We start from the raw sequence: 16,166 nt of genomic DNA, 5'->3' as shown, positions 1-16,166 counted from the left end.
GAACGGTAAAAAAATATAAATAGTCGGAAATATGTTAGTATCTACAGTGAAAAAAGGTTTTATATTTTAAGATAAATTGATAGGTTAAAAATTTTTGTAGTTTATAAGGAGTTGAAGACCCAAATTTAATTATAACCTCACTATTCATTTTCTATTTCAGTAGTCTCCAGGGGTCTCAAGTAGTCTGGAGGTTCGTAGTGTCTCACACATCGAGAGAATTAGAGGCTACTTTCTCTATACTAATTTGCATGTCACAATTCCTGTAGATTATCCTAGTAACCATTTTTTCTCTATTATCCTTCAGCAAGTTTGCCTGCTATTTCAATTCCATTGACTATATTGTATTGTAACAAAATTAATATTTTGCGCAACGAGTTTTCTATATATCTAAAACTTAATAGAGACCATTTTTTTTGGTACAACAAAATTCCACGAAATATTTTAAAAATATCACCCTAGTGATTAATTCCAAAATGATAACAAATTAATGATATAGACGCTAATCAATATACAAAAACCTATTATTTTTATCTGGATGCAATGTTAACGCTCAAACAAAAACGGTAAATTTTCTTTAGAAGTTTTCCAAGTAGAATCAATACAATTAGTTAAATTTCAGTTCCATTGTTAGTAAGTTTCATTAAACTTTCTATAAAGACAAAAATTAAAAACACATTTCAAAATCAAAAAGAAACTGGTTAAGAAGCATTCAAACCGTAGTAATTCATTAGAGTTTATCAGATAATGGTTATCATTAAAAAGAGGCTATCTGTAAAAAAAACTTCCTATTCCAATTACATGAAAGGGAGTGGAAATATCATTCATGAAATGATTTATTTAAATAAGACGAAGTTCTGTAACCGTCTGTGATCTTGGGGATTGTTTCTGTATATTTCATAACTGGAAATTACTTGATATCATGGAATGAATCAACCCTTTACTTAGTTACGCTTATGCGTTACACTTTATTTGTTGTTTTGGAGGAGCCGTAAATCACAGATCTCGAAACCGAGACCTTATCCTTAAGAGTCCGTCCGACCCTTCTCCTCAACTCAAAAATGATGGATGTGTTTGTGTATTTTTATTCTTAGCATTTCAGGTATATTTTCGCAGAACGTGATTTATCTGCTTTCTCTGCGAATATTAAACTTTTTTGTATTATTCGTTCAGTTTTTACTTATTTGTAGCGATATTGTGATGGCGTCATGATAACGTCGATGATGTATGAATTCCAACCATTCGCAATCATTATTTATAGACTGTCAACTGATTCCGGTTTGATTGTTACCATCAGAAAAATGAGATAACGGAATATGATCATCAAATGTGCAATTTATAACTGTAATGATTGTCATCCATATTGACAATTATAAAAAAGGATGTGCTTAAACACGTCAATTTTTACGAAACAGACACCTGGCTCTTGTAGACCTCCGTCTTTCATTTTCCCACCTTCTTGTTCCTAAATATATGTAAAACATCATAAGAAAGTCATTTATATGAATAATCCAGACATAATTTTCTCACATAGTGTGAAAATCAAATCCTATTGCGATTAGTAAATGAATAAACGTAGGTAAGTACCCACCATAATTACGATTCCTTTGCTTTTTTATTCTATACTGACGGACGATTAAAATATAATAACATTAGATAAAGAATATCAAAAATTATGTTGGAGCCCACCTTTAAAAAACTATAAAGAAAATAATTGCAGTTTAATAAGCCAACTTTCTTCTGTTCGAATGCGTACAAGTACTCTGACTTACGAACTGAGAAGGAAGCTCAAATGTAACTTCGAAAGTTTTACTTTTCATATAATCCTTGGACCGCCAACAAGCGGGATCTTATAGCTTAGTTCTATCGACAGTGTTAACGCCATTCGATCGAATTTTTGTCTATTCTGTACGTGAGGTGGAGTGGATATTATGACAATAACTTGAATCACGTGTTAAGTCGCACGATTTGCCGCTTTGTACGCCCGCTAACGGCGAGTCTGATAGGATTCACTGTAGTACTGTAATATTACTCAAATGCACAAGCGTGATGCCATATGACCATTCATGAATGTTCTTAGAAACATCTAAACCTTATCAAGGCAGTTGAATTTTTCACTATTTCCCAGAACAAATTACCAATTTTGCTATTTCTGCAGTTCATTAGAACGACAGACAGAATTTATAAGAGGAACCAAAAGAGAAAATAAACGTCATTTAGTAATTATAAGGGTTTAAAATTAACTATAACTAATTTTTTGACAAATTAAGGTCAATTCTCAATAGTATGCATTCAAAAGTGATAAATTTTATTAACAACAAGGATGATTTTATAATTGAAATTATCAATTTAAACAAGTAAAGTAATAATAACGAAGTTTTAATTATTCTGGCATTGTATAAACATTTCAATGTAAAATTTACGGTAAACACTCGTTATATATTCTTAAACTTTTGATGTTTTTAAGTTTGGATACGTACGATCGAATTGAATAAATTAAATTAAAGTTACCTACTTTAAAGTTAAATATTTACACTTAAGCCGTGCGGTAACATGTTTCTTTGGCGTAGCGGCGTATAGTATCAGTAAGCAACCGCAGGCGCATGATATGGCATGTGTAACCGCCATTTCCTGTAGCGATTCCGCCATTTGAGCATTCACAAGAAACGTTTCAAACTTTCGTTCTGTTTGTTGATTTATGGGCAAAGTTTAGGTTTGATTTCGTGGTTAACTTTCTTACTTTTAACGGCATCTTGTTTTCTAGTTATACTTTTTCGATTATAGTTTATTTCCCACAAGTCGGTAAAGAAAAATGAACATTCACGGTTCATTCAAATGTTAGTTAACGTTGAAGATAAATGAATTCTGTATGTTATTATATGTCACAACTATGATATGATATTAATTTTGTAAACATCTGTTTTAAAACAACCACAATTTTTAAGAGCAATCAAAAAATTAACCAGCTGTAACATATTGTATCGTGTGCTCTGATCCGTTCAATTTATTCTTACAAATTACATCATACATCATTTGCTCTATTCTGATGTAATTGAGTTGCACTCAATAATTATTTTTAATTGTCTCATGTGGCTGGCACAGCGAATGAAATACGTTCAAATCTGTATCATTCAGTTTTATCTCCTGCTCACAAATAACTGATTAATTTTGGATTTGATAACTTATGATGATTCAATCAATAAACGCAACGGTGTTGACATTACTCGAAGAAGCCTCGATTCGGTTAAAACCATCTGTTCCACATAGAATCTATACCGCAAGAAGAGTCTAGATTATTTTAATGATTTTCAAGCCGTACGATTTGAAGCGCTGTGTTTGATGAAGACGCTGACGCATTTCGGTGATGAAGTAGCCAAGCAAATTTAGTCCAAGGTTGTGATTGGCTTCTACCGACTGACTCACGCAATCTTCTCAAAGCTTGGACGTAGTATTAATAATATTGTGACTTCTCGGAGCACACCACGTTCAAAAATCAACCCTGTCTTCACTTTCACATGCGTTTTATGGACTCATTGGTGCGTGGTGGTGGTAACTCTCTACATACCTCATTTGAAATTTTTGACTCACAAACATGACCTCTATAGTCACTTTGGATAATTCTAGTTTATATTTATAGTATCGTGAATATGATAGTTCTCTTGTTTATCAATATTATTTAGCGTTTCCACCCTAATTTTCCTATTATTTGGTAATTTTTGAATGAATTTATTTATTAATACATTTCCTAATTTTGTGATTTAATTTACTTTTCTTCCCGATGTTCAAGTAATCAATTCTCTCATTATTTTTCGTTCAATTCATATTGCACCACTTCCCATAGTGCGTTGTCAATGTAGCTCATACAAGGCTTGAGAATATTCTCGAAACTTCTTTAAATTCCTGAACAATTTAGAACATTATGCATTTTTAATGAATAATTATGTATGTCCATTTTGAGTGTTTGAATGAATAAATGATTATACAGTATTATCTGAAGGTCATGAGCGGCTCATTCACAATGGTTAACAATCCTTAACTTTTACAGGAATAACCTTTACAATCTATGGAGGAAAGGAAATCGTTCGTTATAAAGAGGCATTACGACAAAAATTATCATAAATTGTACAGGAGGTATGGAAGCATGATAAAACATTTTTAATTGAACTGCATACTGTCGAATATCGTGTTATTTACACGAGGAAAAAATATTATAAGAAATATTCGAAATCAGCATATATTGTTGTATATAGCAAGCTTTCAAGATATCCCCCCAAAAATGAATCCGTTGTATTCAATTAAGGACAACGTAGTGGCCATGGAAATAGAACTCCCCGACCAATTCATCTAGTAAGAAAATTGTTATTAAGATGATTTCATATATCATTTAGGAAGTGGGGAGGGGCTCCATCGCGCATGACCCACATGTCTCTGCGAATGTTTAGAGGAATATCACATAATATGGGTGGGACAGTGAACACAAAGAACGAAATTATAGATAGAATAAACTTCCATTGTAACAGAATCTTGGAAAGTTCAAAGAAATATTCTCCGTAGACTCCGTAAGTGTATAGGAGTGCAAGGTGCCCACTTCGAACATTTATTATAATTTTTTTTGTGCTTAGTTGATAAGTTGTAGGGTAACCAATAAAATTTTTCCAATAAATAATCACAATTCATGCTAATTTTCTTCAGAATGTCTCTTCATAGTGAACAGTTTCCTTGGCATGTAAAACGATCTAAAAATCTACATATTTCCCCAATCATAAATTTTAAGGAGTTAAAAAATCGATTAGAAAATTAATTTTTGCTATCTTTAGATTATCCTTGTAAAAGTTACGGATTTTTAAGTCAAAGTAAAACACACTACATACATAAATATAATCATCCATTGAAAATTCATAATGTTCGAATGTATAATTTAAAAAATATATTTACATTAAGTTCTGATTTCGCAGCTTTATAACTTATAACTTATAGCTTATAACTCGGGATCGTTTTTTTCATTTTTTCATATTACAGCATTGTTTTAACGTCATCTAATACTCTCGAATTATTTGCATCAAGCACCCTCTGAACAACTAAAGACGAAGTTATAGAAAAACGAAAAATCTCTAACCGTAAACTATTAGTCAGATTCTTTTTTATAACAGTTGTTTTGATCGGCCAATGCATTAACATTTTATTATATTCCTTCTACTTTAAGATTAGGTTTTCATAATCATCCAGCTGATCATCATCAAATCATTCAGTCCTTACGGATTATAGCTAATGGTAATGCAATGCATTTTGATACATTCATTATTTTACAGCTTGCCATGGCACCTGGCTATTCCACTCCAGTTCATGTTGCTCAAATTGCATCGTTGCTCTGGGTTGGATCCAACTGTAATTTTCTTGATCCTTCTCAATTCTCTTCTTTTCATCATACGCCGATTGTCTTCCAGCTCAACATCTATTTCTTTATTACTCACGATTTTCCAACTGCGTTCTAGTGTTGATCAAGGATTATATTTCACTCTAATATTTCAATATCATTCGCCTCTTTTTTTATTTTACAGTTTAACAAGGCTCTTTTCTTTATCATGTCTAGATTAGTAAGCTTAAAAATTCTGCAGGGCTTTTAGGAACATGACATGATTTTTGTGAAAATGAAAGTAATTTTTGATAATTACCTCCAATTCTACATTTCACACAAATGCTCGCGCAAATTAATTAACGTTTCCACAGTAGCTTTTCAGGCTTTGGATTTACCGCGCGAATACTAAATGGTAAATTCATTGTTTATATTTTTTCAAATCATTAATTCGTTTTTCACAGTTTGCAGATGAAAGCAACACGGTTATTCCCGCTTTATATTTCACTAACATTATAATATCTTGTTTCCTTTTTAAACAGCCGCGGTAATTAATATCAAAATTCGTTTGTGAAGTAAAATTTTCACGTTTTATGTATTGAATCTTTGCACGGATAAATTAAAGAATAAATAACTAAAAGTGCACTAAGTTTTCGAAATAAACTGTATTATTTGATAACTTAGTGATTTTTAGGTTGTGCAAAAATTTTTAGTTGTTTTTTTCTCCATTGAATGATGCATGTATATTATCTAATTGTGTTGTTTTGTATAACACTTCAAATATATGAATAAATGGATATTACTTCTAATGAATAAAATATTAGTTTTTTTTGCTAACACACTTTGAGCGAGTTCTATTTATTATTGGCAAAAAGACATTTCGTGGCTCTTAAAAAACGTTGAAGTTATGTACATTGTAATTTTTAATTCTCCTGACTCAAGCTTAATTAATGTTAACAATTGGCGTATGTGCTAGGTCCTTTCGGTGTTTTTACAATGTATTCACCTATTTTTGTAATCTGTTTACATTATATTGTTACCGTTTTTAAAAAAAACAATGTCTATCAAGACCTTCTTGTTTGTTAATGGCATTCCAGATATCTCAATAACTCGAATTATCTAGAAATCCGTTGGGTATATATAAACGGTAGTTCAATATACCAAACGGTGTATTTAAATGAATTAGTAGTGTGTTGAGTATCAGTGAATAGTATATTTAGTGATAATTTATAAATAAATTAAGTAAGTAATAAGATACACCATGTATAACTTCAGCCTACAGTTTAAATACTGTTTGAATACATAATTCAAGTGACAGATGGCGTTCATAAAACTAAACTTGTGCAGAAATAGAATTTCTTCAAAAGGTTTGTTTGTTCACGGTCTTTATATTGTTAATAATAAAATCAGACCTGCATGCATTATTTAAGAGTTAGAAAATTCAATATCTTTAAACAACATCTTTACTTCTTGGTAATTATCATTAAAATCTCAAATCATATAACGTTAAAACGGTTAAACTCTATGAAATTATTCATTCTTAATACATTTCCCTATAATTGGAAACGTGAAAAAAAACTGAATAACAACACTGATTACCAAGCTCTCTAGAAACTGTAAATGTAATGAAAACATAAAGTGCCTAGACAATTTCAAAAGAGCCTTTTCAGTTATTTCTTTGAAGGTATTATGTTTTTGCTTCCGAATATATAGCGACACGTTCATTTCTATGTGCAAAGGAAACTAAAAGGTATTACTCTATGTTGCTATTAAGTCATTCATTATAAATGCTGGAGATATTATCTTCTTTTTGCTTCCAGTGTTCATTTCCATTTGAAAATATTAGTATTTTTTTTAATTACGAATTTATATAGGTAAAGCGATTAGCGACCTATGAAACCAAAACAATCTAATAAGAACCTTTCTTAATCTAATATGAATCTAAGTTAGTTTAAATCTAAGTTAGTCTAAATCTAAGTTAGTTGGAAAGTACTGAATGAAAAGTAAAACGTTATAATGCCTTTGTAAATTCTATAAAACTGTATCTGGCCCTTTTCTTCCCAGTTAGTGATGTTTGGTTATCAAGTTTTATTTTTACATCTCTGCTTTGATATACCTGGCCATTCTTTTCTTAATCTGATCTCATAAACATGCAAAACATTCCAAATTTTCTGTCAAAACTTTTTCCTATTTGGCATTAACTTGACATCAATGCTGACATTAGTTTTGACATTAATTTTGACATAAATTTCGACATTGATTTTGACATCAATTTTAATATCAATTTTGACATCAATTCTGACATCAATTTTAACACCAATTCTGAATAGAAATAAAACAAATATATAAATAGACCTTCTTAGAAATTAGTTCGAAAGAAACAATGTAAATAAATCGCCTGCTATAATAAAACCAAACATGAAAGGCGCTGAATTTAAGAATTCCACTAAAACCAGGCAGGACCGGCTCCAGGAGAGTGACGAAATTTTTTGAAAACCGACACTCATTTTCAAAGTTATAACTTTCGACATTTTTTTGTAAACAGAAATGGAAATATCATCTACTTTATATTATGAACACGTTTATTTGTATGCTAAGGACTGAAAGTGCTACTTTGTTGGACGAGTCTGAAAATTACGACACGAGCGAAGCGAGGCGAGCAACAGACGAGTGTTTGTGAACTTTCCATACGTGATCTTGAACCACACGAATGAATATAAATCATCTAAATGAATATTTGCCATATCCACGTAATAAAAATGAGTTTTTTATACTTACATTTGACGTCAAGTTGCACAGGATTGCTTTCTCCGTCGCCTTCTTGATTGTGTCCGACACAAGTGTAAAGTCCTGTACGGGCTCGCGTAATAGATTGTAATACCAAACTCTGATTACTCACTATCGTGTTAGTTTGGATGTTGTTGTAAAGTTGTTTGCCCTAGAAATAAATATGACAACTTAATTAGATGTGATATCTTTCAAGGAAATGAGATGTTGAGTCCGTGTCGCGATGGCGTAAATTACTATTTTTGAACGGCATATTTTTAGAACCGGGACCGGACACTGTTATCGATTTTTTAAATTAATTCCAAAATTTTTAACAAGTTCTAAGTTTTAATCAACAATGCAATATTCGTTATCAACAACATTTTGCCATTTAGTGTGCAACTTTTCAATGCAGCACCTATTAAACTCATTTAGTTTTTGAGTAAAATATCTTGATGTGATATCTAGATTTTTCAAATTTTTTACTACAAAACAGATGTCGGAATAAATGTAAACTCGAGATATCGCGATATCGGTCGAGTATTGTAGGTGAGGCAGTACCTCACTCACTACCCTCACTCACATTCCGCAATAATTCTGCATATATTCCACCAAACACACAGTAGCGTCTTTTTAGAGTGTAAACCGGGCTTCGCAGTACTTGCATTTGAAGAGAGCCACCCTCTTCAGCGTTTGGAATTATCATATATTATTACTAGCAGACCCGGCTACGCGTTACTGTGGCTGAGTGATTTGATTTCAAATAATTCTAATGACAAAACAATTACTCTCTCTTCTGCTTGTTCAATGAAATTATACTGGCATCGTTACACGTTACACGTTCTTCACAATTGCTCATAAAATAGATCTGAAGAAATTTCTGATCTTCATTTTGTATTGGCATCAATGATCCAATTTTATGATATACCTAGCCTTCAATTTTTAATGTTGTCTCAAAATTACGACCATCAGATGACAAATCACAAACTTTGGATGCTCCAAACGACGTCATTTGGAAGCAAGAATTAAATTTTCGTGTTTTACGCAAAAATAATTTTGATTCATTGGAAATGCCGGAAAGTAGGGATTTCAAAGGTTCAGGTGGAGTAGGGAGTGGTGACAATACAGCTTTTCCTGATGCGGACACATGCCGGGTGCTTCGTTGCGAAATGTTAACGCCTGACAATAATTGCAATTTTGTCCATCGCACCAATAGTAACTTTGGAATCAGCCGAGTAATTGATGTCTGGTTCATAATTAAATGCAAGACGAACAAATAATCCACGCGTTACTGCGCGATTGGTTCGATGTTTTTATCGGTTTTGTTCTCTATATGAATCTATGTGTTGTTGACGTGCCACCCTGGTTCTCAATGCATTTTCTTGTCGACGATTATCACGCTGTTCTCGTGCAGGAATTTCAGCTGTGCGAATTCTTTGAGCTACATTTCTTTCTGCTCTCTGTTCGACTGATTCATGAACTCTTCCAACATGTGCACATCTTCTTCTTGCTACGGGCATTATTTGTGGGAGGCATTCTACTAAAAATATTAATAAAATTTTTAATGTGAATGAATTTCGCTGTTCTCTATATAACATAGTCTCTATAATGTAGTTTAGAATTAAAAAAAAAACTATTCGAAGTAATGTACGCAACGAAGACAAAATGAAGAATGATTTTAAAAGAAGCGACGTTAAGTGGGATAGGCAAAATAAGGCATGTATAGTGTGTAGTCTAAGAAAATATATCACTTTAAAATGTGGCGCCATCTATAAGGTGCAAAGGACAAAATTTTACAGTTCTCTGTAAAGAAATTAGCTTCAGGCGCTACCTGTTCCAGAATTATGGAAACTACGAATAATAACAACAATCAACGTTGATGAACAGTTTATTATTAATTATTGGGACTATTAATTTAAATAATAACTATCCTATCATTTGAGTTGGACCAAATTACATATATATGCCAACTTTCATGAATATCAGTTTACTCGTTTTTGAGTTCATTCGGAACATACACACGGACACTGAATTTTTAATATTTAACCCAAAATCTCTAGTTTGGCTGGGATTTCTATAATTGTGAAATACTCAAGCAAAGAAAAACATAAGCCAATCTTAAGTGTATAAAACACGAATTGATACTTGTGGTTGTGGAACAAATTTTAGGTACATTATAATACAACTTTTACGATATAAGAGGATAATCCAAGAAGTACCTAGCTCAACAAAAAAAAAGAAAACACAGAAATTTTGTTTTGGAAAAAAAGATATTTATTTTTCAACGTAGTTTGATAATAAGAATCGTCAAGCGCCTCAAAATAGCTGCTGCATCTCTTCATTGTTGGAAAATGTTTGACCACCGGGCCATTTTTTCAAGTCTGGGAACAAAAAATAATCTGGCGAATAGGGTGCATGAGGTAGCCATTCAAACTTTCTCCTTAGCTAAATACGGCCGTTTTGCTTGATTTCTTCCCTAGAAACTTGCAATAAGTTCGCATAATACTCGCCGTTGATAGTTTTCTCATTTTCAAGATAGTCAATGGAAATTATTCCACGCGCATCCCAAAAAACCGATCCCTTTACCTTGCCTGTAGATAGAACGGTCTTTTTCCTTCTTTGGAGCCTTTTCTTCTTTTCCAATTTATTGTTTCGATTGTTTATTTCTGTGAAACATTGCCAAACAGTCGATGAAAACATCTTCATGACTCCGTTTTTGTTCCATTGTGAGTAAACGCGGCAACCATCTTGCGCACATCTTTCTAAAGTCCAAATTTTCAGTTATTATTCGATTTGCCGCACTTCTTAAAATGCCTACGATATCTGTTAGCTCACGCTCTTTCAGACGAAGATCATCCAGTACCATTTTGTAGATTTCCTTCAACATTTCTGGAGTCGTTACCACATTTGGTCGACCACTGCATTGCTGATCTTCGCAGGTCTCGTTTAAATTCTGCTACCAAATGTTTTAGTGTTGATTTTTTCCATATTTACAAATTCACTGAAAACGTTCGCTATTGATGACTTCCAAACAAATACTAAACAACGTGGCCTCTTCAAACTTGAAACATGTGCTGTATAGATTATGTACTTTCTATTACAGTGATGTTTTTCAATCTCTATGTCAAGCCAGGTACGTTTGGGACCACCCTCGTATGTGTGAACAGCGATTCAGGTTATTTATTGCTTAAGATTAGTAATTATAGTTATATACTGAAGCTATTTCATAAATAAATAAACATCTCTCTCTTTTGAATCGTTAATTCCCGCAGGTACAAGTTGACCTTACACCCATTTGCATTGAGGTCTCTAATTATATCATATCAGATACCCATTACCAACGTCTATATTAAGAGGTAAAAAGAAAAAAAAATAAATGGTGATTTGTTTCAGCTTTTTGTTAGATTTCGCCCAGAATTATTTTTTTCGTTCTAAAAACACCACTATACTTACAATTAGACTGTCTGGCTCTCATTTAGACAACCAAGTTATGGTCTTCAGAAACAGAAGGTAGTTTGTTGTGTATATAAAGATTATAAACGGATTGAGAAATTAATTAACTCAATTTGTTTACGATATTCAGACTCTGATGTAAACTCGAAAAGTCACACAACTAACTGTATATATATATATGTATATGAAAGAAATAATTTTACTCACGTTATGCCTCCAGCTGACTTTATATACCCAAGGATTTGATTTGATATTGCATTCAAAATACACGTCAACACCTTCTTTGATCGTACTTCCATTGAGCGTGCTGCCAAGTTCAAGAGATACAAGAGGAACGTCTGAAATTAAAAAATCGTTTTATAATTTCGAACAAAAATAATATGAAAATCTTTAAATTCTAGCAATAATTTCTTGCGTTTTTATAATTTTTTTTTGAAATGAAATTTATCAACAGCTGTTAAATTTTGAGTTCGTTCGAAAATCAATCTGCATCGACTGGAATGCGGAATAAGTTTAAACGAGCAGCGATGATGTTCAAAAATGAGGATGTTTAAAAGAAAATATGAAAAAGTCGTGTGAAACAGGAAAATAATAAAGTGAAATTGGGTGAAGTGAGATATCATGATGATAAAGATGGTTTGATCGTTGTTAAGTGCTGTCCAAGCGAAATCAACAGGATTTTCCGAATCGATATGTAACCATATATGGAAACTGTATTCATCATTTTTAACTCTTTCCAAGGTTATTAGGCTTCATTTGAAGTATATATAACTGGTACCCGGATGAAGTGAACAATTGGTATAGAATTAGACTTAGAATTAGCTTTCCAATGAATCGACATGAAAATAAAGATAAAACTGAAAAAGCTGGAAAAACCTTCGAAATAAATGAAATTTCTAATAGAACTAGCCTAGCTATTAGGATCCTCCAAACTAATAAACATCACCGTAAACAAAAAAAATTTCCAACAATAATATATTTATTACAAAAACAAATTGATAACCATCATAACTTATATATGCCAGAGATAAGAACTGGAACTTATCAGTGGAGAGTAGGGGTGGTTGTAGTCCACAACTGTGGACAACAGACCGTTGATGATGTAGTAGTTTTTTCTTAAGTATTGCCACATATCAGCTGCAGAGCTGAATAAAGTTTATTATCCAGACAAATTGACACATTCATCACAATGTACATCAAGTTGCATCTCTTGTAGGCGCTACTAATGCGTTTTTTTTGTCCAACTTGTTTTCCTTTAGTAATCCTTTCATAGTAACCTCAATGATACGGAATTGTAGCTTTTAATCCCATATTTTAACAACATAGGATAGAAATCATGTTTGAACAAGTCGCAGATCGCTTATCTGTCTCATCGAAACAATTTCAATTTAGTGGGCCATTATTTAATGTTAAGTACACATCAACGTCACTTGAATTTTTAGTATGGCAGGCATCGAAAGAGGTAAGTAATATCTATTTTACATTAATACTTTTGTATAACTTTTTTTTCCTTAATATCTTTAAATAACATTTTTTCGTTGATATCTTTATAATATTTAAGAAAAACTTCAAATCGACATATATCAATTTCGACCCAAAACATTCTTAGTTCTTGAAATATTCTGATTTAGAAACAAATATAAATCATAAATATAGAAATCATTCCTGTCTTGTACTGCTTTGAAGGCTTTTTTATGTTTATTTCTTTTAGAAAACATCATAGATCTGAAAAACATTGCTGTTCTGGAAACTTGGATAAATTCCAAAGGACCAGACAGAGTTTCTGCTATTTACGCTACTGATGTTGATCGTTTGCACATTTCTGCACCTTCAGATTCCATACATAAGGCTATTCAAAAACGTCAAAAATGTATGACTGGGCGATGAGGTAAAGGGCATTAAAATTTTCGAATAAAGTGGAAAACTGAAAATAAATTAATTTCTTTTTGTACTTGGAAGTGGCTATGAAACTGAAGTGACGACTGCGATACAATAATTAATAAACGAATTATTTGATGAAAATCTAACAGAAATATTACATATTATAATATACCTTCATTTATAAGTTCGTTACTTCGGACTGTACCCAGCAAAATCCGTGCGAAGCAAAAAAAAACAGCAATCGGCATATAATGTTATGGCCTCTGGGTGTTGAGATATACATCGCATTTTGAAAATATGAAAACAAGTAATAATAACTATTGTTTGACCAATTTCACATGTAAAAGTCCATGAAAACAATCATCAAATTCAATGAATAACATTTCGAATGGTATTCTCCAGATGTGGTCCCCAGAGACTACTGATTGATTTTATTTCTAAAAAAATCTCGAAGAGAAGAAATATCACTAACACTCACCATTACACTGTTTAACGCGCGTTTCGATAACCAAGTTATCATCATCAGAGACTGTTTGTAAACAGTTTACCTTAATACATAATTAAATTTAATTGGAGAATAATATTTTTGATTGAAATGAAAGTAAATGATCTCAGATATACTACATCCCAATTTACCATTTATTCAAATTAGTTGAACGATGAAAAACATTGATAGTTTTGTATCTGTTAAACTTTCTATCTAACAAAGACATTGATAAAATCCTGATCTGTTGAATAAAGAAAAGTTTCGCATTTTATTAATGTAACTTATACTAAATACTCTGCTTACACCACCATTACACTGTCCAACGCGCGTTTCGATATCCAAGTTATCGTCTTCAGAGGCTGAAGGTAAACTGTTTACCTTCGGAAACTGAAGGAAAGTATATCCTACATTGATAAAACGCAGAACTTTTCTTTGTCTTTGTCCAGATCAGGATTTTATTAATTTCTTTGTTAGATAGAAAATTTAACAGATACAAAACTATTAATTTATTCCATCGTTCCTTTCAACTAATTTGAATAGATAGTAAATCGGGATATGGTATATCTGAGGTGATTAATCTTTATTTTAATGAAAAATATTATTTTACAATTAAACTTGAACTATGTAATAAGCATGATAACCTCTACTAATAAAGTTTCACTATTCATTTTAATAGAATATTCATAAATACTACTTGATTTATTCTTCAACGCCTTCAATATGATGTACAGGGAAGGATAATAGCAAGGGATGCATTAAAAAGTGATGACATTACATTTTTGCGCTCCGCTTCCTTTTACCGATATTAGGGTTGGTATAAGTAAGCCATTTTTATCCGAGTTTTATATAGAAATGAACGCTATTGAAGTTCTATAAGTATTTTTACGAATTATGGTGCGACCTTTTTTAAGTAGGGGAATCTGGAGTAAATTTTTGTGTATCCATGTCATATTAGGAAATGTGAATACTAAAAAGATTCCAAATTTCTAATGATATATTACCTTAAGTTATACAGACTGTCAGAAACGTATTATCGGCTAAGAACCTTTCGTAAGTAATGGTATAGTGAGACCGTAAAAGTAACTAAAGCGAACCATATTTATTGGATGAGGTGGATCGTATCTACATTGTTCCTTAGAAAAAATATTCCGAAATCTAGCATGTCATCGATTTCGGAGAAAAATATCTTAAAATACTTTGGTAATCATTTTGTATCCTCTCAAGAAAAATAAGAAAAAATACGCAAGATATGAAAAAGATCCTTTAGTGCTTTACAATAAACATAGTTACCTTGGAGCTCACAATTCCAGTACGAAGGATTTGACTAAATACAAGAGAGTTGAACCGAAAATAAGTACACAGTAATAGAAAACTGTACCTCCTTCGGGTAATCATAATATGTTTTAATGGAACTGATGTTTTCATCGTTAATATTTTTAATCAAACATAAATACGCACACAGACGAGCAGAAAAATAGGATTATCTCATGATATTTTGCTACTTGATACTAAAAAATATATTGAAACCAATTTGTGTTTCAATGGCAAAATTTGCTTTCTCGATTATAATCATTTGATTCACATATAGTTTGTTGTTTTCAAATTTGTCGTAAGCTTCGAATAATCAAATTTTGAGGGATATAAGTATTCTGGATATTTTTAGTCCTAGATAGAATTGAAATCCCAATAACTTTGGAGTCAAACCAACCCATTTGCTTGGAGACCATACTTTTATCAGAGTTAAACTAGAGATCCCAACTCGATTCCATAACGCCAGGAAAGAAGCTGAAGTAAATTCTCTTTTCAGTGGAAGTGGTAGCGTGAATACAATTTATTAAAATAATCAACATTATCTAATACGCCCCTATCTGGATGATAAATATATATTGGTACACCGAGCAGATTATCATCTTGATATTGGTCAGCATAGACTTAAAAGATGTTCCGTTAATCTCTATAAATCGAATTTATTTCAAATGATATCTGGGTTTATCAAGTTCCGATAGGTCATAAATATGAAACGTATTGAAATAACAAGATGATGTTATTCGGTAGATTCATACTAATTTTTTTCACGAAGGTTAACGCGAGAGGTCACATTTTCTATATCATTTGCAAAAAAGTTAGTCTCAAGAGAACTTAAGTAGGTCCTTACAGCATGCTGAAGTTCTTCGTTGGTAGTGGAACGTTGTGTATTTACCCTCGTCTCCATTTTTCTCGTCTGATAGT

At 32.0% G+C, this 16,166-nt stretch overlaps 1 protein-coding gene across 2 annotated transcripts in view; it reads right to left on the bottom strand.

Annotated features, from left to right (window-relative positions):
* LOC130891509 (protein turtle homolog A-like) overlaps positions 1-16,166 on the bottom strand; it is an 842,489-nt gene that overhangs the window by 55,457 nt on the left and 770,866 nt on the right. For both annotated transcript variants that reach the window (XM_057796310.1, XM_057796309.1), the window contains exons 8-9: positions 11,777-11,907; positions 8,129-8,288 (exon numbers count right to left, since the gene is read on the bottom strand). In XM_057796310.1, coding sequence (XP_057652293.1) covers positions 8,129-8,288; positions 11,777-11,907 — 291 coding nt within the window. The remainder of the gene's footprint in view (positions 1-8,128; positions 8,289-11,776; positions 11,908-16,166) is intronic.

The sequence above is a fragment of the Diorhabda carinulata genome, chromosome 3, assembly GCF_026250575.1.
Source record: "Diorhabda carinulata isolate Delta chromosome 3, icDioCari1.1, whole genome shotgun sequence".
Taxonomy (NCBI): domain Eukaryota; kingdom Metazoa; phylum Arthropoda; class Insecta; order Coleoptera; family Chrysomelidae; genus Diorhabda; species Diorhabda carinulata.
This window is presented reverse-complemented; position numbering and strand designations above follow the sequence as displayed.